A 25,051-nucleotide genomic window follows, 5' to 3' on the forward strand; every position below is an offset into this window, starting at 1 on the left:
TGGAACCACCATATGACCCAGCTATCCCACTCCTTGGTATTTTTCCAAAAGAACTAAAATCAGTACACTACAGCAATACGGCACCCTCGGTGTTTATAGCAGCACAGTTTACAATAGTTAAATTGTGGAATCAACTCAGATACCTATCAATAAATGAATAAATTAAGAAATCATGAGCTGGGGAGATAGCTCAGTTGATAGAGTATTTGCCTCACAAGCACAAACCCTGAGTTCGATCTCCAGTACCGTAAAAAAAAAAAGAAAAGAAAAGAAAAAAGAAATCGTAGTATACATACACAGTGTAAAATGTGTATGTATACCGCAGAATGAAATTATAGCATTTGCTGGTGAATGGATGGAAATGGAGAACATCATGCCAAGTGAAATAAGCCACTAAGAAACTCAAAGGTTGAGGGCTAGGGAGATAGCTCAGTGGTAAATCTTAGAAGTCCTGAGGCCCTAGGTTCAATCCACAGCACCACATAGAAAGTAAACAAAATAAAAGGAAAATTATTTAAAAAAGAAAAAAGAAACTCAAAAGTTGAATGTTTTCTCTCATACGTGGAAGTTAAGAGTAAAATAAAGGAGGGGGAGCCTGGTGCGGTGACACATGCCTATAATCTCAGTGGCTCCGGAAGTAAGATATCATAAATATATAGGGAAGATCAGTAGTGTAGAAAAAGGAGATCAAGAGGTAGAGAGATGGGAAAGAATAATTTTTTAAAAAATCATTTATGTGCATATATAAGTATCACACAGGGAATTTCACCTTTATGTTTAAGTAAAATGAACTAATCAAAAATAAATAAATAAATAAATGAACTAAAGGAAGTTAGCATAGGAAAGGAACAAGAAGGCAGGGAGGAGGAAGGATAGCAAGGAAAAGGTGAGATCATGAACTGAAATTGAATTCCATGCAATGTATGATTTTTGTCTGGATTAATCTAACTATTAAGCATAACTATAATGCTCTAATTTAAAAAATATGTTGTGTCAGCTTAGGACTTGACTTAACTCCCAAAGCATAAAAAGTAAAATTAAGAATCAATAAGTGGAATGGATTCAAACTAAAAAGTTTCCTCTCAGCAAAAGAAACAATCAATAATGTGAAGACAGAGTCTACAGATTGGGAGAAAATCTCTACCACACACACCTCAAATACAGCACTAATCTCCAAGATATAAAAAGAACTAAAAAAACTGAACACCAGGGCTGGTGAGATAGCTCAGCTGGTAGTACACACACACACACACACACACACACACACACACACACACAGTGGAATATTACTCAGCCTTAAAGAAGAATGAAATTATGGCATTTGCAGGTAAATGAATAGAACTGGAGAATATCATGCTAAGTGAAATAAGCCAATCCCAAAACCAAAGGCTGAATATTTTCTCTGATAAGTGGATGCTGATTCATAGTGGGGGGTGGGTAGGGAAGAATGAAGGAACTTTGAATTATACAGAGGGAAGTGAGGGGAAGGGTGGGGCAGGTAGAGATGGGAGGGACAACAGATTGAGACAGACATTAATACCCTATGTACATGTATGAAAACTTTTTTAAAAAACATATTTATCACCATCAAAAAAAGGTTAATAGTGGAATAAGACAGACATCATTACCCTATGTACATGTAAGATTACATGATTGGTATGAATCTATATCATGCACAATCAAAGAAACAAAAATTTGTATCCCATTTGTGTACAATGAATCAAAATGCAATCTCTAAAAGTAAAAAAAAAAAATTTTAAGCTAATGAAAAATAAATAAAGTTAAAAAATATGTTGGCACATAAAAATTATAAATACTTATGGGGTACAATGTGTTTTGATTGTGTAACAAACAAGTGTCAATAAAAATTTTAAATATACTGAATAAAGAAAAGAAGAATATACTGACATATTTTAAAGTGAGAAAACATTTTCAACAATATGTAAATAATACCTTTATGTAAAACCAAATTTTAAAATAATAGACATATAAATACACAAATGTGTACATAATACACATTTATAGATGCTGTTTATTATATATCAAATGGTCTTCCTGTATCTCACCGAATTACTATATCTTATTTTTAGATCTTAACATAATCATTTCTTTCTCAGAGAAACCTTGCCTCATCACTCTAACTAGGTCAAATGAACCTACTATATGTATGGTCTCATAATTCATGTACTTTTCCTTCCATGGCACCTGTCATGGTTATAATTTTGCATTTATTTGTGTAATTATTTTGATTAATATATCATTTACATTAGATTATTACTTTGATTAAGGCAGGGACTAAGTTGATTTTGTTCACCATTATTTTATTAGGCTTGTATTATATATATACTCAGTAAATAGTAAGTATATTCTGACTCAACTAGTAAAGAAACATAGGTTTGAAAATCTGTAAAAAATAAAATTGTAAAGAGTAGGTTAGGGAAAGGTTAGGAGGAAGGTAGTCGAGAAGTCTTTCACCTTTTTTTGTTTGGTTGGGTTTTTTTGTTGTTGCTGTTCTAGTTTTGGTACTGAACCCAGGGGCTCTCTACCACTGAGTTATCCTAGCCTTTTTCATTTTTATTTTGAGACAGGGTTTCTCTAAATTTTCCATACAAGCCTCAAACTTGCAGTCTTCCTGCCTCAGACTCCCACCACACCTGGTACCTTTCATTTTTTTAACTCTATGTAGTTGTATACTTTCTGAAAATTGTTCTTGTGATATTTCCACAACTGCATACAGCATGCACCGATCAAATCCAACCATTCTTTTTCTACTCTCCCTGCACCCTTCCCAATCCCCAGTAATCATTATTCTACTTTCATTTATTACTCTGGTAATTTAAAGTACATTAAAATGTTACAATGCAGAATAAAAGTCCTTGGAAATACCAAACACAAAATAGGAAAATAAATAATTTTTAAAAATATTACAATACATTAAACAGGAAAAAGAGCAGCTTCTGCAATCATGAAAGTTAGAATCTTCAGGATAGGGTTACTAATGGTTTAAAAATAAACCTTTAAAATCTCATATTTAAATACAAGATAATACGTAAAACCTATGGTTCTATTTTCCTCAACAGGCTACGGAAGAAAGTCAAAGGATAGAAGTCAATGGAAAAAGCTAATAAATAAAAGATATCTTGAAATTAAAAAGTTGATCTCATAGCTGGACGCAGAGGCACACACCAGTAATCCCAGCGACTCAGGAGGCAGAGGCTGGAGGATTACAAATTCAAAGCCAGCCTAAGCAATTTAGCAAGCCCCTCAGCAACTTAGGGAGACCCTGTCTCAAAAAAATAAATAAATAAAAAGGGCTGGGGATGTGGCTCAGTAATTAACCACCTCTGGATTCAATACCCAGTACCACAAAAAAAAAAAGTTGATCTTACAGAAGTACAGTCAAAAAGGAGTTACTAGAGGCTGGAAAGGAGGAGGAGGGAAGGAGAGATGTTATTTGGTACAAGATTATAATTGGATGGGAGAGAGAACTTCTAATATTCTATAGCACAGTAGGTTAACTGTGTTTGATAACAATTAATTGTGTAATTTAAAATATCTAGTAGACAGGATCTTGAATGTTCTCAGCACAAACAGTTAATGTTTCAGGTGACAAATATGCCAAAAAGGCTAATATGATCATTACACATTGTATAGATGTATTGAAATATCAGACTATACCCTCTAAGTATGTCAATGATGATGTATCAATTAAATATGTAAATAATTTTTCGAAGAGAGAGACAGTTTAGAATAGTAGTCATGAGTGTAGCTGGAGACATTCTATCAAATGTCCTATAGCCATGGAGTCTTTAGTAATGGGAAATACCAGTATAAAATGCTTTGTTTTGAGCCTTCCTGGTATTCACTATACAGAAATTTAGCTCGGTTTATTTGCAGAATTTATTTTCAACTTTCCAAAGTGTAAAGGAGTATAAAGCTTAGCTAAGCATGTTTCTTTTCTCCTTTATTTATACTCCATTTATGTATGATCTATCAAAATGTATAAATGCATTCTACTGTCATGTATAACTAATTAGAACAAATAAAGTAAAAAAAAACTTTTTAAAAAATGCAAGTAAATGGATGGAGCTAGAAAATGTCATGCTAAAATATCATGAAATAAGCAAAACCCCCAAAACCAAAGGTCAAATGTTTTCTCTGATAAGCTGATCCATCATGCGGTGGGGAGTGAGGGGGTAGTGAAGAATGAAGGAACTTTAGATTCTGCAGAGGACAGTAAGGGGAGGGGAGGGTGTGTGGGGATGGGAAGGACAGTGGAATGAGACAGACATTATTATCCTATATACATATATGATCACACTACCCATGTGTCTCTGTACACATTCAGTCAGAGGAATGAGAAGTTATGCTCCATCTGTGTATGATGTGTCAAAATGCATTCTACTGTCATGTATAACTAATTAGAACAAATTATAAAAGAAAAAAAGAAAAAAGAAAAATCCAGGTAGAAAAAAACTAAACTATAATAATATTAACCTTTAAAAAAATTAAACACAAATTAAAATGTCAAAATAAATTTAAATGAAGAAAATGGGCAAAATGTCAATAGTATATAATGAAGAATGTAATAAAAACATTTTTAATAATTCAAATTTTTATTCCGAATGTCTCTTGTACATATCTATATAACATGTCTAGTACAGTGTGAACTTTCAAAAATAGATGAACTCAGAATTTTATGACCTTTTCACACTGAATTATCTTAATTCACTAATTTAACAGAATATGGGTCTCTGGGATTCCATGATAGAATATTAAATGCTCTAGACAGTTATACCAATACCAAATGACAACAAAAGTTTAATATAAAATTATATTTGGCTTTCAGATACCACCTATACAGAAATAAAATGGGAGTTACCTAAGCTGGTTATCAAACCTGTGAAAAAGATAAGGGATTTAATTGATAATACAGTTCTTAAAAAAAAGAAAAAAAAAAAAGAGTCAACATATGCCTGGCATGGCGGTACATGCCTATAATCCCAGCAATTCAGGAACCTGATGCAAGAGGATCTCAAGTTCAAGACCAGCCTGGGCAACTTAGCAAGACACTATCTCAAAATAAAAAAGGGGTGACTCAGTGATAGAGCACCCCTGAGTTCAATCCCTAGTACCCACCCATCCAAAAATGAGCCAACAATCTTAGGCAGTAAGAATTTCATTACACTCTACATAGGTCAGATATAACTGAGGAAAGACATTCAGACCAGCGACATCACCTTTCAACATGTACAACAGAATTAGGACAGTAAGTCTGGGTGCAGGCTTTTGGAGTAGTGGAGAGGGGGAGAAAAATAAAGGAAGATAATATAATTAGTTTTAAACATGTAAAGATTTCTAAGAAGTACATTTCACTAAAAATGTAACCAAAAGCTAAATGACCATCTGCTAACGTTTGTTTTATCCTAAAAAGAATCTATTTAATCCTGCCATTTTCTTACCACCTTTTTTCCCCAGAATTCTTAAAGGACAGTCCATGCTCATTGTCTTGACTTCCTAAAGACTTTTCAGCAAAACGGGCAAAATGTTGGTAATTATTGAAGATAGATAATAGGTATAAGTGGGTTCATTACACTACTTTCTCTAGTCTTCTACAGCTTGATAATCTTCATAAGTAACTTCATTAATAAAAAAGAGATTATTCACCAGGCATGGTAGCACATGCCTATTATCCCAGCTACTATGGAGGCTGAGGCAGGAGAATCACAAGTTTGAGGCTGGACTTGGCTACTTAGCAAGACCCCGTTTCAAAATAATAAATAAAACAGCTGGGGTTTTAATTCAGCAGTAAAGCTGCCCTGGATTCAATCCCCCATACTGCCTAATAATAAAGAGAGGGTGAGAAGGAGGGAAAGAGAGAGGGATAATTCAACTCACAGCTCCTTTCAGTTTTCAATCAACTTCAATCTAGACTCCATGTCTACGCCCAATAAATCTGCTTGTCAAGACTACCACTGACCTATTAATTACCAAATTCCATTTTCTACCTCTCCCAAACTCTCAGCCATTGCCCAAGACCACCTTGAAACTCCTTTTACCTTAGCTTCAGAAAACTATTCCTTCGCTTCTATCCCTAACCTTGTTTAGTCTGATTTTCTTGTTCTACTGTTCATGTTCTTATTACTCTCCTTTGTCTACCTGTTCTCCTTGGATAATTTCATTTACTCCACTACCACTATCTATCTATCTGTCTATAATGGTAATCTCAGTATTCAGTCACTATCCCAAACTTGCCATGCTAAAAATAAAAACACTGTCATCATAAACTGTCCATTTTTCTGTTTGCTACCTCAGATAACTATATCACCGCTCAGTCTCTTAAGATAGAAATTTTGAAATTATCTTTAATTTCCCTTTTTCTAAAAAATATTTTATTTAGTTGTAGCAATACCTTTATTTATTTTTACGTGGTGCTGAGGTTCGAACCCAGTGCCTCACATGTGCTAAGCAAGCACTCTACCACTGAGCTACAATCCCAGTCCTAATTTCCCTTTTTTTCACCTTCATGTCCCCAATTGTACAGGTATTAAATCTCTGAGTCTATATCAGAGATGTACCCCGAGATAGTACATCCTTGATAACCATGGTTAAAGTTTAGACTCTCATTTATTACCTGAAAGACATCAATGGTATTCTAATGCTCTCTCTGTCAATACTCTCCCTTTGATCCAGTTCATTCTCAGTACAACCTTCACAGTCATCTCCCAAATACATGCTTTATTGTATAAAAGTGCCCTTCTTTATCTGGCCCCACATAATTCCCAGAGCCTTTATATATAGCCTAATGTATACTCCTTATATGCATAAGAGACACTGAACTTTTCACTTTTTTCTGGAAACATCATCCCATTTCATCATGGTGACTTTACACATTCTGTTTCCCCTACTTGACATGTCTTTCCAATACCTTCCATCTGGCAAACTGGTATCACACTTCAAGATTCAGATTCCTCAGAAGGGATTTCCCTTGTCACTCATTCAACAAAAATGTACTGTGTACCTATCAGTATGTCATAAACTGTCATATTAAGAACTTGTACTCTCATTTATATTCTTTCAGTACTTTGTTCACACTGCTATAATTATATTCACCATAACATACCATAGTTATCCTTTTATATGTCTCTTCTCCCAGCTGGATCATGAGATATTATGCTCCTGTCCAATTATTCTTTACATATCTAAGATGCTGATTTTGTTCTAAACAAATCAGTTTACCTATAGATTATTTCTAGAGCTAAAGAAGAACAAATAATGAGTATTGCAATTTTTCACATTCGTATCCAAAACAAATAGCTACACACTTACCTCATGGGTCCATAGTTCAGTATTACAAATGCCAATACTATCATGACACAGATAGCTCTTCGCTTTGGACTAGGGACTTTAAGCCTCTGGTTCTAAAGAAAATGACAATATGAAATACAATTAAATTACATATGAATCTCACAAAAAGCAACACCTAAGAAAAAAACTTTCCTCTTTATGAGCTATATGAAAACTTTTTATTATTTAAAAACAAAAACAAAACTCAAAGTTGAGAAATAGTTCTTTTCAAAAAACTAGAGTAGAGCCTTCCAAATTTTCTTTTCCAACAGAGAGGAGAGAAGTCGAAAAGAAAAAAATAGAGCAAAGAATTCAATAGTTTTATATTTTTATGAATTCCCAAAGAAATTTGAGACACTTCTGTAATCTGTCTCTCTGTCTTTTAAATATTGTTTTCAACAACACACTGGAGTGTTACCATGTGCTCAGGGGTTAAGATAGAACAGTGTAAGAAATCTCACTGCACAGGCATCTATTTGGTTCAGAACTGCACTGCAGTGGGAAATCCTAAGGCAGTATATTTCATGAACAGAATAGGAGACAATCTTGGGACCAGTATGACAACAAAAGGAAAAAAATAGTGGGCAGGTAGACATAGAAAAGATAAATTTTTATTTTATATTTTCTTTTATAAAAGAATTATTCAGGAGTCTCAATCTGATTCATTTAGTCAGGAATTTAGAAGGCACTAAGGTAATGAGTTAGGAGAAACCCAAGAAAAGGAGAAGATTTATAAATAGATTGGAAAATACAAATGATCATCTTTCAAATTTTTTATCCTTACTGAAAATATTTTTGGACTTACTGTACCCTTGTTTTCCTGGCAGTATTGTTTTATACCACTTAAGATGTAAAGGTTTATTAATTTATTTGTAAGAAAAAAACTAACCCATCTCAGCAGGCTCCATCACTCACACTCACCTCTGATACAACTTCATCCAACTGTCGTTTCAGTGACCCATTCTCTTTCTTCAGTTGCTCATTCTCTGAAAGGGCAGCCTTTAATCTAGCCTCTAACCCTAGCATATATTCTTTCTTTTTCTTGCGCGACTGACAAGCCGACTCTCGATTTTTTATCATCCGTTGCTGCCTCCTTAGCACAGCAATCTAGGAAAAGTTAGGAAGAATCAAAATACTATGATTTTAGAATCAGACCAAAATAGATCAGAATATACTGATTTTAACAATTATTTTTAAACAACTTTGTTCAAACTATAGGTTACTGGTTATTTTAAAACAGATTTTAAAATGTACTGCTCAAACTAAGTAAATAAAAAAATCAAAAGATGAAATAAGGTTTTTGAAAACCTAAATGTTAAATAATTTCTTCTCAAGTATTTCTAAAGCTTATTTATTGATCTTTCAATTTTCTCTTTAGATCCTCCCTTAGAAAGTTCCTTTAAATACATATGTATACATAGTCACTCTTCAGTATTCATGGGGAATTGGTTTCAGGATTCCCCATAGATACCAAAATCTGCAGATACTCAAGACCCTTTATATAAAATGATTTAGTTTCTGCATATAACCTCCTCACATCCTCTTGAAAATTCTAAACCATCTCTAGATTACTTATAATATCTAACATAATGTAAATGCTATGTAAATAGTCGTTATACCATATTGTTTAGGAAATAATAACAAGGAAAAAAGTCTATACATGTATAATACAGAAGTAATATTTTTCTGAATATTTTCTATCTTAGTTGATTAAATTTATGAATATGGAACCCAGAGATACAGAGGACTAACAATACATACATCTTTAATCAACATCTCCAGCCATAAATTAATTGACTATGCTCCAAAGTCATATATCCAATTACTTATAAGACTACTTCTACTTGTGAAATCCATTCAAATTCAGTATGTGCAAAGTGAACACATCTCTCTCTACCTAGATTTTTAAAAAATCTATCCATCTTCTATAAATAGTATCTCTCAGAATACAAAGGAGAAGTGATCATTATTATTTTTCTTTTATTCCCTATATTCATTCCCCCTCCCAATTCTTCATTCACTTACCAAATATGTGTGAAATATATGCTAATGACCAATTTTTTTTCTTAGTTATTCCTTTCTCTCTATTCCCACTGACATTCTCTGAACACAGGCACTCATTAAATTTACCCAGACTACTGTGAGAGATGCCTATTTGAATTGTCTTCCATTTTATCTTGTTTGCTATTTCTAAAATAACCTTCCAAATATTTATGTTACTAATCCATTTCAAACACAAGCCAGTCATACATCCCAGTTACCCTCTTTTACTTTCAAGTCCTTCCTTAATGGGACCACTCCCTACCTAACCATACCTTCTGCACTAACTATACAACTATTTATGCTACATCCTCTAATCTTCTCACTTAAGGCTAATCAATATTCTCCAAGCAAGTCTAAATGATTTCTTTATTCAACTGTTTTTTCCCATTTGGGATGTCATTTCCTCTACTGACTTTGTTCTAAAGTCCCTCTAAAATTTCAATTATCCTTATCTGATTTTCAAATTTTCTCTGAACATCTTACCCCTTTATAATTTGGAAGATATACCAGAACACTCCTATGGTCTCAACTATTTCAAGAATGTTCACTTTACCTAGACTTTCAACCTTGAAAACCAAAACCATGTCTGATACTAATACCCACAATATCTACCATAAGCAAAACTAACTGAACAAAGTTACTATTGTTGTTTTCTAACTAAGTTGTAGAAACCTTTATTATAGCATTGGGGGTTCTAGTTTTTTGCAGGGGGGCAAGGGAAAAGGTAACAAAATTAAGTCCATAAAAAGCATCAAAGAATAATATTTAAATTGGTTAGTGTTAAGTACACAGATGCATGAATTACTGACTTCTATATACTTTGGAATGGACTTTAAAAAATAAATATTCCACTGTGGGGTGTTCCATAACTCAATCAGTAAAGTTTAAAAATTTCATATCAATTTATTTTAAAATAATAACACAATTCCCATCCAAATACATTTCCTAGAAACAAGTATGCCAAACCACCACGTGATCACAAGATCATGTGATCTCCCAGCACCAAGTACTGTCAACAATCATTCAATCATAACCTACGAGGAAAAGAAATGTTACATGACGTATCAAAAGAGTATTTTTTCTAACTTTACAAGTCTGCTGATTATATGATTACAATCATCATCTATAAAAATTTCCTTGTGTAGCAACTATCCAACTATCGCACTCTTTAGTAATTCTCTCTTGCGCGCTCGCACTCTCTCTCTCTCTCACTCACACAACACATACATACACACACACACACACACACACACATAGCAGTGGCAAAGTCATGATGAATTGATTATTCACCAATTTCAAACTATTCTCTGGAAAATACCACTTTGTTCAATCTAATGTTATTTTTAATTATTGTCATAGTTCCTGACAATGCCAGTGTCTATAATTAATACTTAATACCAGAGTGCTGAAGTACACAGAGCACGGAACAAGTACATAAAAAAGAAGGTTCCCAGATGGAAGAATTCATACTAAAAGTTAGATAAAAGGCAACTTTTCTTTAAAGGCCACATAACTATAGAATCTGGGGAGGCATACAGATATGGCACACCATTTAATAAATTTCAAATAAGAATTAGGAATTTCTATAAACAATAAAAGCACCTGCATATTATACAATATTAAAGTTTCAAAGGTTGTCAACCCATATGCCTCTTACAAAAAAAAATGAAAACCACCTGTGGTCAAATATTCATTTTTTTCACATAGAAAAAGAGCCATTAAAGTAGTCCTAAAAATACTCAATACGACCAATAAAAACAGAGTGGAAAGACAGTATAAATGAAAACCACAGGAGCCAAAAACATAGGCTTCTGACTTCATATCCAACAAGCTCTGTTCAACTACCTGAATCTATATTTAAATTATTCCATACTTCCTAGGCCAAAAAAAAAGTATGTATTTTTAGACTAAACACACATATACTGTGGATGTTTGGTGTTTAAGGAGGTTTGAGGGAAGGTGGGTATTATCTCTATAAGAAAAAGAAAAGAATTACTCTGTAATTCTGTTTAGTAAATTGATATTTGCACATACATCTCTGGCATGCAATGAGAACAATACTATAGTATTTTGAATATTTTGATGATTCATAAAATATTTAAATCATCTCCACTTGTTGAAATTACTATAGTTTTCAAAATTCCTTAAATTAAACCTCATCATTGGATTCACAGAGAGTAGAAGGGTCAAGGTTAAAGGTCAGTTCACTCCAGGCCCAATGGACTTTATACAATGGCTCTGTCCTGCTTTTAAATAACAAATAAGAGAGTCTTGTATCACAGCATGGAACCCTAACCTCAAAGAACTATGTGGTTACTTTAATTATGTGCCTGTTTGAAAATAGATACTGCTTGTATCCAGAAGCTTATTTTCCTCTGTTAGTAATATAACAACATAAAATCAATACTCTGACCCATTAATCAATTGACACATCTCCCCTATAGGCATATCGGATGAGCTAACACATAATGAAACGAGCAAACAGCTGGCCTGTCCCTGCTTCTCATCACCCTGTCTTCAGACATCTCTCCCCCACGCACTGTGCCTTGGAAAAAGAACAAAAGAAAAAACTTCACAGCTACAAAATATTCTCCCTTGAGTGCCACTGTACTATAAAATGTGGTGTTTTGCTTATTAAAGAAGCATTTATTTGAATGTAAGAAAAACTTATGTAAAAGGAAAACTTTCGCAAATGTAGAAGTTCCTTTTGAGGGTTGAATCAATTTAAAAGTCAAAAGTTTCAAATTTTTAGATTTCTACCAACTGATAAATAATATTACAATCCTTTTTTATAAAATATATTATCCTGACCCTTGATTCTGCTATGCTAACAAATAAGCTTCAAAGAATTAAGTGACTATAAGTTAAAGTAATATTAAAATAGGATTATGCTATGAAATACATTCCAATGTGTCATGTAAACTTAAGTCAGAAGAGGTATTGATAATTGGTGAATCATATAGTAATAACTGGCTTGCTGCACATTTTTCTATCAGTCCTAACCTCATTTGACTGAATTTTGCTCTTGAAACTGATGGATAAAGAAGAAATTTTACCTCTTCATCAACATCAGACATAAGTAAATAAATAAACTTTTAAGTCTATGTTAAATAGATTTAAAAGCCAAATAAATTTCCATGTACATTTCTTCTAAGTTACATAACATACATTACTGGATACACTAGTAAACACATTTATGGATACATTCTAAAAACCATGCATAACTAAAATCACTGGCAAATTTAATTTGTAGCTTTTTTTTTTTTTTTTTTTTTTTTTTTTTTGAGAAAAAGAAAAGAGGTTTATTGCTTTACTAGTAAAGGAGAAACACAGGGGTCTCTCATCCCAAAGTCTGTGATTCTGACCATCAGCAGGAAAAGGGTTGTTTTTTAAAGAGGTGATTCAGAGAAAATTAGATTAGGGAGGAGAGATCAGGAAGAAGATCAGGGAGGAGAAGGTTAGGGAAAAGATCAGGGAAGAGTATTTTAGGAAAAAGAAAAAATCATGTAAGTTTCAAAATGACAAGGGATACAGTCAAAGCATCAAATGAATCCCTGTAACATTTCCCCATTGTCAATTTCTAGCTTCCATTTCTAATGGAAAGTAGGTGATGACATCTCCAAGCTACTTCCTGCTGAAATGGGGTGAAGTTGGGAGAAGTGACCCAAAGTCCTTGTTCTCTATCATTAAGGGCATTCAGCACAGCAGTCCAGAGGTCCACAGTGGCAGATGGCAGGTGATTGGACAAGGCATATATATGGCAGGGATCATGCTAAGCCAACAATAAACAAGAAAGCAAAGCATTAATTTTTTGTAAACAATTAGCACAAAAGTAATTAGTATTTCAGCCAGTACCATGAGGGCAGTAACTTAAAATCTTGCCAGTGAAAAACAGATCAAGTTTATCAATGTAGGAAGTTAGGAAAATTTTGTAGGTCTATGAAATCAGACTCAAATTAACTCAAGACTAATTTGCAACTCTTGTCATTATTATTAGGCACTCTCATACAAGAACCCTTCCTTTATAGCCTCTAGTTTTACTTACTTTTAGTAGAGCTGACACAAGTTACATTTAAAAAAAATGTTTTAAATGTTACATTTAAGTTACATTAAAAAAATTTTTTTTTTAAATGTTTTTCCTTTTAAATGTCCATGTAGACCTGTCCATGTAGGACTGTGCTTTTAGGCTATACTCTCTTGCCAGGTGTTTAAGACCAAGTTGGTCAAAAACGACCTTGTTCCTATCTACTCTTAAGAGTCAGCTGAGATTCCCCAGAGATCACTTTTGGGGACATATGCAAAGTCTCCTGGCTCCTTTAGCTTTCCTCAACCAGTGGTGCCACTTGCCTAATTTGTGGCATTCTATTTTAAATGTTCAAGTAAATATTTTAATTTGACTTCTGTTAAGAATCTTCAGTATACTACTTTGTTTTTCCAAGACTCATTCAAAGCAGAAAAAGGGAAATTTTTAAACTTATACTACCTCTATTCTTCTCAATTTCATGACAGTCAAAATTTCATTTTACTCTATCATTTTTTTGTATGTATGTTATATACCAGTTTCCATTTACCAAAAGTTAAAAAGAAATTCCACAACTGGTAAACTGAACCATCTACTTGAGTCAAGGTAATAATCTTCACCCTGAAAATTCTTTCCTTCTTTCTTTTTGAACAAAGAATGCCTTCTGATAAGTAGCATAATTTTCAGAATGAGAAAAGATAACAAAGTCTCTGCTAAATCCATACTGCCTTATCCAATCTCATCTCTGAATGAAGGGAAAGAATATCTAATACAGAGGCAAAAGCAGGAATATGCTCTTTGAAAAGTCACATTGTGGGCAAAGCCTCTTGAAGAATAGAGGGACCAGAGTCCAGTTCACAGGAATCTTCAAAAATTTCAGAACAATTTCCTGTACCTTCAGTAAATGACTCCTCTGTTTCATGTTGTCTTAGTCAATGTGGGGCACTGTGACCAAAATACCTGGCCAGAACAACTTAGAAGAAGAATAGTTTATTTTGAGCTCATAGTTTCAGAAGTTCAGTCCATGGTTAGCCACTCCATCACTCAGGGCCCAAAGTAAGGTAAACATCATGACTGAACAACGAGGTGAGGGAAAGCTGCTCACCTTATAATGGCATAAAATTAGAGGTGAGGTGCAAGGGACAGAATATAAAACCCAAAGGCATGCCCCCAGTGACCTACTTCCTCTAGTCACACTCTACCTACCAATAGTCACCAACCAGTACAGTAGTCCTTTCAGATCATTAATCCATCAAGTGAATTAATCCACAGATTAGGTTATAGCTCCCATAATCTAATCAGTTCACATATTTCTACATTGTTTCATGAGCTTTTGGGGGACACTTCATATTCAAAACATAACATTTCACCCCTCTCAAAAGCTCCTGCCCAACTCACAATGCAAAATATATTTAGTCCATGTCCAAGAGTCCCCATAATCTTAACAGTTTCAGAATTGCACAAAAGTCCAAGTCCAAAGTCTCCTCTGCGGCAAACTCTTGGCTGTGAACCCCTATAAAAATCAAAAGCAAAAAACAAAAACAAAAAAGAGAAAAGAAAAATCCAAAGCAAGTTACATATGCAAAATACAGTGGCACAGAATAAATATCCAAATTCCAAAAGGAAAGAACAGGAGCAAAGAAAGAAGGAATAGGACCAAAGCAAGACAAAAACCAACCTAGCCAGGCAAACATTTCCTATAGCTCCAACTCCACCATCTGGGGCACATGGTGGCAGGATGTGATTTCCAAACAAAATGGGCAGCCCTTCCCCTTTGGTCTTGCTGGTTGCAGCTCATATGGGCTTTCTTTTAGTCTGATTCTATCCACAGACAGTGGTTTTCCTCAGCATAAATTTCATGTTACTAGCATTTCTTAATCTTGAGGGTCTCCACTGCAGCTTGGCTTCCTTTTCACACATCTCCACACATCACCCTCTCAGGGGCTGCCTGCAGAGATTCTGACCCTGCCACACTTTGCCTGGCCTCCTAGGCCTTTCTCTGACATCTTGATGGAAGCCTCTATGACGCCCTAAGTCCAGTATCCTTCATAACCGCAGAACCAGTAAAATGAGGATGATGCCCGTGATCAGTTCAAGTAGTAGCTAGGCCTTCTTGGACTGTGCCTCAAAGGTCTCTTGAGTAGCTGGGTGACTAAGCATGGTGAAACAACTTCATAAGAATCCCTGATAGGGGGTTGCAGTAGAGCTCTTGCCTAGCATGAGTAAAGCGCTGGGTTTGATTCTCAAACCCGCATATATATAAATAAATAAAACTTAAAAAAAAAAAAAAAACCCTGATAGAGAAGGGTACCCTCAAGCTCTCTTAAGTGAGTTTTCACTTCTACATGGTTAAACCGGGAATGCGTGTGATTTTACTGACTTCTGAGATGTCCTCAAGGCATCTTTCCTATTGTCTCTGTGCAAAAGTACTTAACTCTCTTTACTCACTTTTCTGGTCAAATTGCCACTCTGCTTTGTGCTGCTCTCACAATAAACCCTACCAAAAGCTGCCAGCAATATCCACACCATGCCACCGCCTGAATATTGTGCTGCCTTAAATTTCCTCCAACAGATTTTAGTCCTTTACCTTTAAATTCTGCCTAACACAAAGTCTCAGGACATGGACAAAATACAGACAACTTCTTTATCAGAATGTAACACAAATGGCCTCCAGCCCAATATCCAACAAAATCCACCTTTCTCTCTCATACATTATGAGCAGTCTTTACTACATTCCTATTGGCATTCAAATCTTATAAGCTCCCATCAAAATCACCACTAAGCTCTGCTTACAACATTCTAAAGCTTCTCCAGCCTACATCTCCAAACGCTTTCAAACTTGTCCCTCAAACCAGTTTCAAAGGTCAGTTTAGTCACACAATGACCCCGCAACCAGTAACAATTTCTTTGTTAGTCAGCTTTGTATTGCTGTGCCCAAAATACCTGACCAGAACAACTGGGAAGATGAAAAGTTTATTTTGAGCTCAGTTTCAGAGATTCAGTCTACAGTCAGCTGGTTCCACTGCTCTGGGCCCAAGATGAGGTGGAGCATCATAGCAGAAGAGCACAGCAGAGTTGCTCACCTCATGGAGGCAGGGAAGGAGAGAGATAGCAAGGCACAAGGGATACAATATGAAACCCAAAGGCATGCCCCCAGTGACCTACTTCATCCAGACATGTCCCACCTGCCAACAGTTACTATCCAGTAAAGCAGTACTTTCAGATCATTATGCCATCAAATGGATTAATTCACTGATTAAGTCAGAACACTCATAATCTAATCATTTGATATATTGCTATATTGTCTCATGAGCTTTGGGGGGATACCTCATATTTAAACCATATTACATATGTCCCTGGAAATAATGGTTATAACTCTGTAAATATACAATAGTCCCCCCTTATACATGGTTTCAGTTATCTGCAGCTACTATAGCCTGAAAATACTAAATGGAAAGTTCCAGAAATAAACAGTACTTTTCCAAGCAGTTTGATGAAATCTTACGCCATCCAAGATGTGAATCTATGCTATATACATGATCTACCCATTAATCACTTAGCAGTCATGTGGGTTCTCATCAACTATCATGGTATGGCAGTGCTGTGTTCAAGTAACCCCTACTTTATCAATAGCCTCAAAACATAAGAGTAGAGATGTTGTTCTTAATCTCCTACTATGCCCAATTTAAAAATTAAACTTTATCATAGGTATGTATGTATAGGAGAAGTAAAACATAAATAGGGTTCAGTGCTGTGATTTCAAGCATCCACTGGGGGTCTTGAAACATATCCCCCATAGATAAGGGGAGACAACTGTAATGGTAATAAGTCATTAAACAACATTGCTGGAAACCAAATATCTTTAATTCTTGACCTAGCATTGCAGGAAATTGAAAGAACTAGGAAAAATCACTTTTCCTCCTTGGATCTATTTACACATTAGTAAAAAGAGAGAATTACATCAGAATAGTATATCCCAATATCAGGATCAGTTTAGTAAATCAATATACCCTTAAAATTTTGACAGAAAAGCATAGACTAGAATTAAAAAAAAAAAAAAAACAGAATGCTTTATATTTAGTGAGAGCTCATTGTTTCATGAGATTATGTACAGGAGAGACGTAAAACATTTCTTACAGTGGATTATGGACAAAAAAGTTTAAGGCCAATCTGTTAGTCCTTTAAAGGTCTCTTCCAATCCCAAAACAAAACAGTTCTAAGTCTGACGCTAAATATATATACTTAATTATACTTAAATACTTAAATATATAGCATAATAATGACTATTATGTCATAAAATATGGATGAGATTTACTGTAAGTTTTACTTGACATCTCTTAAGTTTTACAATATCAAATTGTTCAAATAAGGTCAATTTATATAAAACTTGGACCTTCTTGACTTAAAACTATCCGCTGACCTAATTTTTAAAAACCGAGTGTTATGACTTTATTTTTATAATAAGGAAACTACATTTATAGGGAGGGAAAAGGAAACAGTAAGTTTCATGACTTAGGGGCTGGGGAGATAGCTCAGTCGGTAGAGTGCTTGCCTTGCAAGCACAAGGCCCTGGGTTTGATCCCCAACACCCCCCCCCCCAAAAAAAAAAAAGAAAAAAAAAAAGACTGAGACAATTTGGAGTTTCCACTATATCATGGCTACAGTAAAGACCCATAATGGAATGCAGAGTAATGGTATCAGCAATGAACTCAGAAAAGACCAAAGCTTGAATTCTAACTCAATTATAATATGTCAAGTGATTGAGAAAAGGATGAAATAACTAACAGACATGAAATAAGTGATAGACATGAAGGTTCTTTATAAGCTATAATATAGCATAAAAATGTAGTTTCCATAAAAAGAAATATCCTGCAGCTATAAATTGAGACAAAAATTCTTAATCCCATCAGCAATGCACCTCACAATTGCTCTATAACTGTAAACTAAGTAAAGTAATACTGAAAATATCTACCCCCATTCCAGTTCCTATTTTCAGATTTTTCTTCAAAGATGGAAAAAAAAAAAAGACAACATGAAATCTTATTTAGTTATTTCAAAAGCAGAAAAACAGAAGCTAAGTTTAAAAATCTCACTGGACATATTTGGTACATATCAGGAATCCCAGCTACTCAGGAGGGTGAGGAAGGAGGATTTCAAGGTCAAGCACTGCCTAGGCAACTCAGCAATAACCTGCTTGGAAATGGAAAAAAAAGAGTGGGGGAGTGTCTAAGGATGGAGTTCAATGTTAGAGCAACCCTAGATTCAATCCCCAGTCAGCCAAAAAAAAAAGAAAAGAAAAGAAAAAAAGTGGGGGGGAGTAAAACTCTCCTCTCCACCTTATTCTGTATTCATTAGGCCCTGATTCACCTGAAAGGGCTGCTAAGAGATTAAAGAGAGCCTGGCAGGGTGGTGCATGTCTGTAATCCTAGCAGCAGAAGTTAAGGCAGAAGGATTGCAAGTTCAAAGCCAGTCTCAGCAAAAGCAAGATGCTAAGCAACTCAGTGTCACCCTGTCTCTAAATAAAAAACAAAATAGGGCTGGGGATGTGACTCAGTGGCTGAGTGCCCCTGAGTTCAATCCCTGGCACCCAAAAAAGAGGTTAGAGGGAGTATTTGCAAGCTATGTTCTTAGAAAAGTTCCTGCCATATAATACTTTATCAATACTAGCCATCTTAACAATATGGCCACTTCATTTTTTCAAAGGCAAAATGCAAATAAACAATGATCACTTCAAAAGGGTTTTGAAAGAAACAAATAGGACTATTTATGAAAACAAAAAAGGGTCAAAATTCAAAAAGATAAAAGGCTATGGGAATGTTTCAGATGAAAGAGATATAACAACTAGATATAATATCTGACCACTAATTGGATCCTGTACTAGAGGAGAGCAAAATTCAAAAAAAAAAGATATTTTAGGTAAACTGACGAAATAATATTGAGAATTGGAGAGATCCAAGATGGCAGAATAGAGGTGGTCATGTTCCTGGTTGCTCCATGGAGTGAAACCAAGAAAGCAGACAGGCAGCTTGTCCACAAGGTGGGTGAACAAAAAAGAAGGGAGACACTTTACTGGAACCTAAAACTGGACATCAAAAGCAGATTGGGGACACAGTAGGTTGGATATAATAAAATAGGGAAAAAATCCCCAGAGGCACTGCCACTGCCACAGTCAGGCTGGAAGCTCAAGCCCCAGAGAGGTCCCTCCCTGAGCATAGGAAAGGGATAAGAGAATTAAAGGAACCTGCATTTTGGAGAGGCCCAAGGCATGTCTGGGTATGGAGTGTTTAGAAACTAAGGACATTACCCAACAAACCTGAAGGATGCGCTGCAGGATATCTGACTATGGGGAAAGAAGACACCACCTCTTTGGATGACATGTGGAAGACAAAGGAAGGAACCATTTTGCAACTGTAATATAGGGGCCAGCAACTGAAGCTGATTCCTGGCAAACCCGAGTTTGGCTCGAAACACAGGCCCAGTAAATACACACTGCACAACATAGACCGCACTTAAATAACCAGGGAAAAATCAAACATGGAGAAACCCACTGGGCTCTACCCCTCCCCCTCCAATCTGATTGCTTGCCAGACCCACTGGGAGAGACCCAGCTGGCTGGGAATTCGGAAGGGTGGGGGCTAGAGAAATTGGAGACTGAACTTGAGACCAGGAAACACAGGGTGCAGGTGACATAGAGGACTAAGAATTGGCTGCCACACCACACCAGTGGAACCCAGGGAAGTCCTCCAGCATGGATCAGCAGGTACTGATTTAAAATCTCCAGCCCAACTGGCATTCAGTGAGAAGGGTCTGGAGCTCGCCTGAGCTGAAACCTATGGGATCACCTCTCTCACTCCAGCAATCCATCTAAAACTGCTGAGAAGAGCTGAGAATGTTTTGAACTCTAACAGAAAGAATTCTTTAACTATTCATCAAGATTTTTTTAAAAATTCTTTTTCGTTGTTTAACTGTGACCTTAATGGTACATGAACATGTCCTACTTTCTTTCTTCTCATCTCTAGCATTTTGAAACCAATTATTTTATATGGAATAGTTTTCTCATGAACTAGGATGTTTGATTAGTATATTTTAGTTTTGCTTTGTACTCTTTTATTTTTATATAATGAAAACCAGCAAAGGAAGGAACTACGTTAATGGAACGATCAATCAAAGGAGAAACTAATTCAAATAAAAAAATAGAAATAAACTAAAATGAGCAGGAACACAAATCATATCTCAATAATAACCCTGAACATTAGTGGCCTAAACTCATCAATCAAAAGACATAGACTGGCAAATTGGATTTAAAAACAAGACCCAACAATATGCTGTCTCCAAGAGACTCACCTCATAGGCACAGACATCCACAGACTGAAGGTGAAAGGATGGGAAAAAACACATCATTCACATGGATCTAGTAAACAAGCAGGGGTTTCTATCCTCTAAAATAGACCAAGTTATGTAAGCTATACAATTGATTTCAAATGTTTTAAATTTCTCAAAGCTTATGACAGAATATAGTCTATCCTTATTAATTTTCTACTTGTCATTTTGTGTATAGTTCTCTATAAACAGTAAGTAATTCAAGGTGGCTGATAATTTTGTTAAGTCTTCTATATCATTACTCCTTCCAGCAAAATGAGGGGGCTTAAAATCTCTAAATATGATTTTGGATTTGTCTTTCTAGTTCAATTATTACTTCGTGCATTTTGAAATTTTGTTATTAGGTACATACACATTTAGGATTGTTATACTTTCTTGAAGAAGTTACCCTATTATGGTTATGAAATGCTCCCCTTTATCTCTGAAAATACTTTTTATTGAAATTTATTTTATATTAATAGCTCTGCTTCAGATTTCTCATGCTTATTTTCCCCTTCTTTTGTTTTAAACTGTTGGTGTATTGATATTTAAAGTGTGACATACATATAGAGCCTATAGTTATTGTTTTCTTTTTACATTTATATTTTTTAATTACAACATCTAGTTCATTTATGTTTAAATTAATTATTGATATTGTTGAAAACAAAGAACACCTGACATGAAGGTCAGTTGAAAATTGGGTAAATGTTAGATTTGATGATGTAATATTCAGGAAAACAGGTTGAACAGTCCTGCTGTCAGGTTCAGAGAGAAGATTGTTGGAATGCTTTTGTTGCAATTGTTCATTCTCTCATTTATCGTATGGTACACAGCAACAGAGTTGTTTGTTAACACTTGTTATTTTGCTAATAAAAAATAATATGTACATAAAATAATAATAATATTGAGAATTGGCTGAAGTACTTTATCAATGTAAACTGATGAAGCTGATGACTGTACTGTGGTCATGAGATATTATCCTGTCTTAGGAAATACATGTTGAAATATTTAGGAGTAAAGGATTGTGGAGGTATGTTGCTTACCCTACAGTGGTTCAGGAAAATGGTTGTATGGGTTTGCACGTGTGTGTGTGTGTGTGTAAAATAATGGATAGGTACGCATGGGAATAGATAGCAAGCAAATAAGATGAAATACTAAAATATGAATCTTGCTTTTTAGCTAGATGGGTGTTCTCTGTACTATTTTTGCTTCTGCAACTTTTTAAAAATATGAAATTATAACCAAATATAAATTATCTCAGGGAGAGAGACAGAGAGTTGCAGTGCACACAGTACACTGAGGAATTGTTTTTTTTTAAAAAAGCATTTTTTGTGATTTATTTATATTTATAAATTTTGTCCATTGATTAGCAGGCTAACTTGCGTTCTCACTGATTTATATTTTTCTTTAGAACACAAAATCAAAGGAGGTAAGAGCCACAGAAAATTTAAACCATAACATTTTTAATCCTTGAACATCATTTTTTTTTTTTTTTCAGTCCTGGAGGTTAAAAACAGTGATTCTCTACCGCTGACCTACATCCCCAACTAAGTTACCCAGGCTTAGCTGTCATCCTCCTGCTTCAGCTTCCCAAGTAGCTGAAATTATAGGCATGTTCCACTGTGCTAGAATAACATTCTTTAACAACCTGTAACCAATCAAATTCTCTTCTGTTAACAATATTCTTTCACATAGTTATACATTAGTAATCTTTCAGAGTACATACCCCTTAAAGTACATAGAGTCACTGATACTTTCATTTTTAAAAATTTTCATTCTTCTTTGTGATATATCTATTTATATATTTTGTCCATTGATTATTCAGTTAATTTTCTCACTGATTTATAAATACTTATACTTATTAAAAAATGGTTTTAGAGAGACTACAAAAACTTGTATATGAATGGTCAAAGAAACATTATTCAAAATAGCAAAAAAGTAGTAGATTCTTGGAATCCATTTCTTGTCCACCTCTCCTATTTTCAAGAAGCCCATATTGCTCTGCCATGCAAGTGTTGGAAGAGCCTTTAGGAGAATATCAGACACCCTGAAAGCTGAAAAATGAACTTTACCACAAGTTTATACCTGGGTTGGAGGAATTGTTAAGAACAATATCAACAAGTTTTTTGCTTTTCATAAGGTTAAATAGTACATGGCTTGGCCCTGAAGTAAATAGGGTTCAATGCCTTCTCTCAAACTGTTGTTGATACTGGGATCAGCAGAGGCCAAACACCAGAGTTAAAGTATCAATACCCAGATAATTGCCCAACCCAGGACTCTTAAGAAAAAGAAGCTCACAAAGCAGTTCCTTGCTTAAAAGAAAAGGTGATAACAACAACAGATGGGTAGACATACAAACAATATGAAAAAGCAAGGGAACAAACCACCAACAACCCATAACACTGAGTCCATCAATACCACAGTGGAAGAAATGTCAGAGAAAAAATTAAGAAAGTTCATAGTTAAAATGTTCTACAAGCTGAAAGAAGACATAAGGAGTGAAATTAGAAACTATAGGAAGTGAAAGATTACTTCAATGGAAATAAACATTATGAAAAAGAAACAAAAATCATGAAGACTCAATAACCCAAATTAAAATTTCAATAGAAAGCATCACCAATAGATTAGACCACTTTGAAGATAGATTTTCAGGCCTTAAAGACAAAGTATATATATATATTTTTTTAACATAAGAAAAATAAACCATTTAATAATTACAACGGTGCAGCACAAATGTCGCAGCAGTCAACAGCAGGACACTGTGAGGCTGACAGCCCCATGGTTGTTGGTATGCCCTGGGTGGTTGGCATGCTGCAGGTGCTCATGGGCCACAAATATATATAATCTTAAAGTTCACAATAAAGGAAAGAGATGAAGAGACCATGAGCAGAATATTTAAGAAATCTGGGACAACATCAAGAGACCAAATTTAAGAATCACTGGGGAAGATGAAGGCTCCAAAATACAAACTAAAGGCATGAACAATCTTTTCAATGAAATAATATTAGAAAACTTTACAAATATTAGGACCTAAGATGGAAATTCAAATACAAGTTGCATATAGAAGATCAAATAGACATAATCAGAATAGATCTACTACAAGACACATTATAATGAAAATGCCTAGTATGTAAAATAAAGATAGAATTTAAAAAGCTGCAAGAGGGAAAAAAAAAAGCAGGTCACATTTAGAGGAAACCAATTTGAATTTCAAGAGATTTCTCAAACCAGATCCTAAAAGCCAGGGGGGCTTGGAATAATATGTATCAAGCTCTAAATGAAAACCAGTGCCAACCAAGATTATTATACCCAGCAAAATTGTCCTTCAGAACTGATGGAATAAAAACCTTCCATGATAAACAGAAACTAAAAAAAATCATAACTATAAAGCCTATATTATGAAACATACTCAATAAAATATTTCATGAAGAAGAAATGAAAAATAAAAATGATAACCAGCATAGGAATAATTATACTAGAATAATCAATTAAAGGAGAATTAAACCTGAATTAAACATTAGAAATAAACCGAAATGGCAGGAAATAAAAATCATCTCTTTATAATAATATTGAATGTAAACAGTCTAAACTCATCAATCAAAAGAAATAGATTTCCAGATTGAATTAAAAAACAAGCCAGGTACATTGGTGCATGTCTATAAATCCCAGCAGCTGGAGAGGCCAAGGCTAGAGGATTGCAAGTTCAAAACCAGCCTCAGCAAAAGCAAGGCACTAAGCAGTTCAGCAAGACCCTGTCTCTAAATAAAATACGAAATAGGGCTGGGGAAGTGGCTCAGTCAATCCCCAGTGCCTCCCCTCAAAAAAAGAAGAAAAAAAAAAAAAGACCCAAAAATATGTTATTTGCAAGAGATTCACCTTATAAAGACATTCACAGATTGAAGGTTAAAGAATGGGAAAAGATATACCATGCAAATGGTACCCGTAAAAAAGCAGAAGAAGCTATTCTCATAAAAGACAAAGTGGGCTTTATGCCAAAATTAATCAGAAAAGACAAAAGTAATTTCATACTAGTTAAGGAAATCATCCAAAAACAAGAGATAATGATTATACATGTTTATGATCCAAACACTGGTGCACTTACATACATAAAACAAACCCTTCTCAATATTAAGAATCACATAGAGTATAATACAATAATACTGAGTGACTTTAACAAACCTCTCTCACTACTAGATAGATCATCCAGATATAAACTAAATAAAATTCTTCAAAACTAAAAATACTATTAATAGAATGAACCTAACAGACAACTATAGAATA

The 25,051-nt window shown here is 34.7% G+C and overlaps 1 protein-coding gene across 3 annotated transcripts in view; it reads right to left on the reverse strand.

Moving 5' to 3' along the window:
- The window catches only part of Atf6 (activating transcription factor 6), a 284,449-nt gene that overhangs the window by 210,264 nt on the left and 49,134 nt on the right, over positions 1 to 25,051 (reverse strand). For all 3 annotated transcript variants that reach the window (XM_047554909.1, XM_047554905.1, XM_047554920.1), the window contains exons 8-9: positions 8,269 to 8,454; positions 7,330 to 7,421 (exon numbers count right to left, since the gene is read on the reverse strand). In XM_047554909.1, coding sequence (XP_047410865.1) covers positions 7,330 to 7,421; positions 8,269 to 8,454 — 278 coding nt within the window. The remainder of the gene's footprint in view (positions 1 to 7,329; positions 7,422 to 8,268; positions 8,455 to 25,051) is intronic.

This window comes from Sciurus carolinensis, chromosome 1 (genome assembly GCF_902686445.1).
Source record: "Sciurus carolinensis chromosome 1, mSciCar1.2, whole genome shotgun sequence".
Taxonomy (NCBI): domain Eukaryota; kingdom Metazoa; phylum Chordata; class Mammalia; order Rodentia; family Sciuridae; genus Sciurus; species Sciurus carolinensis.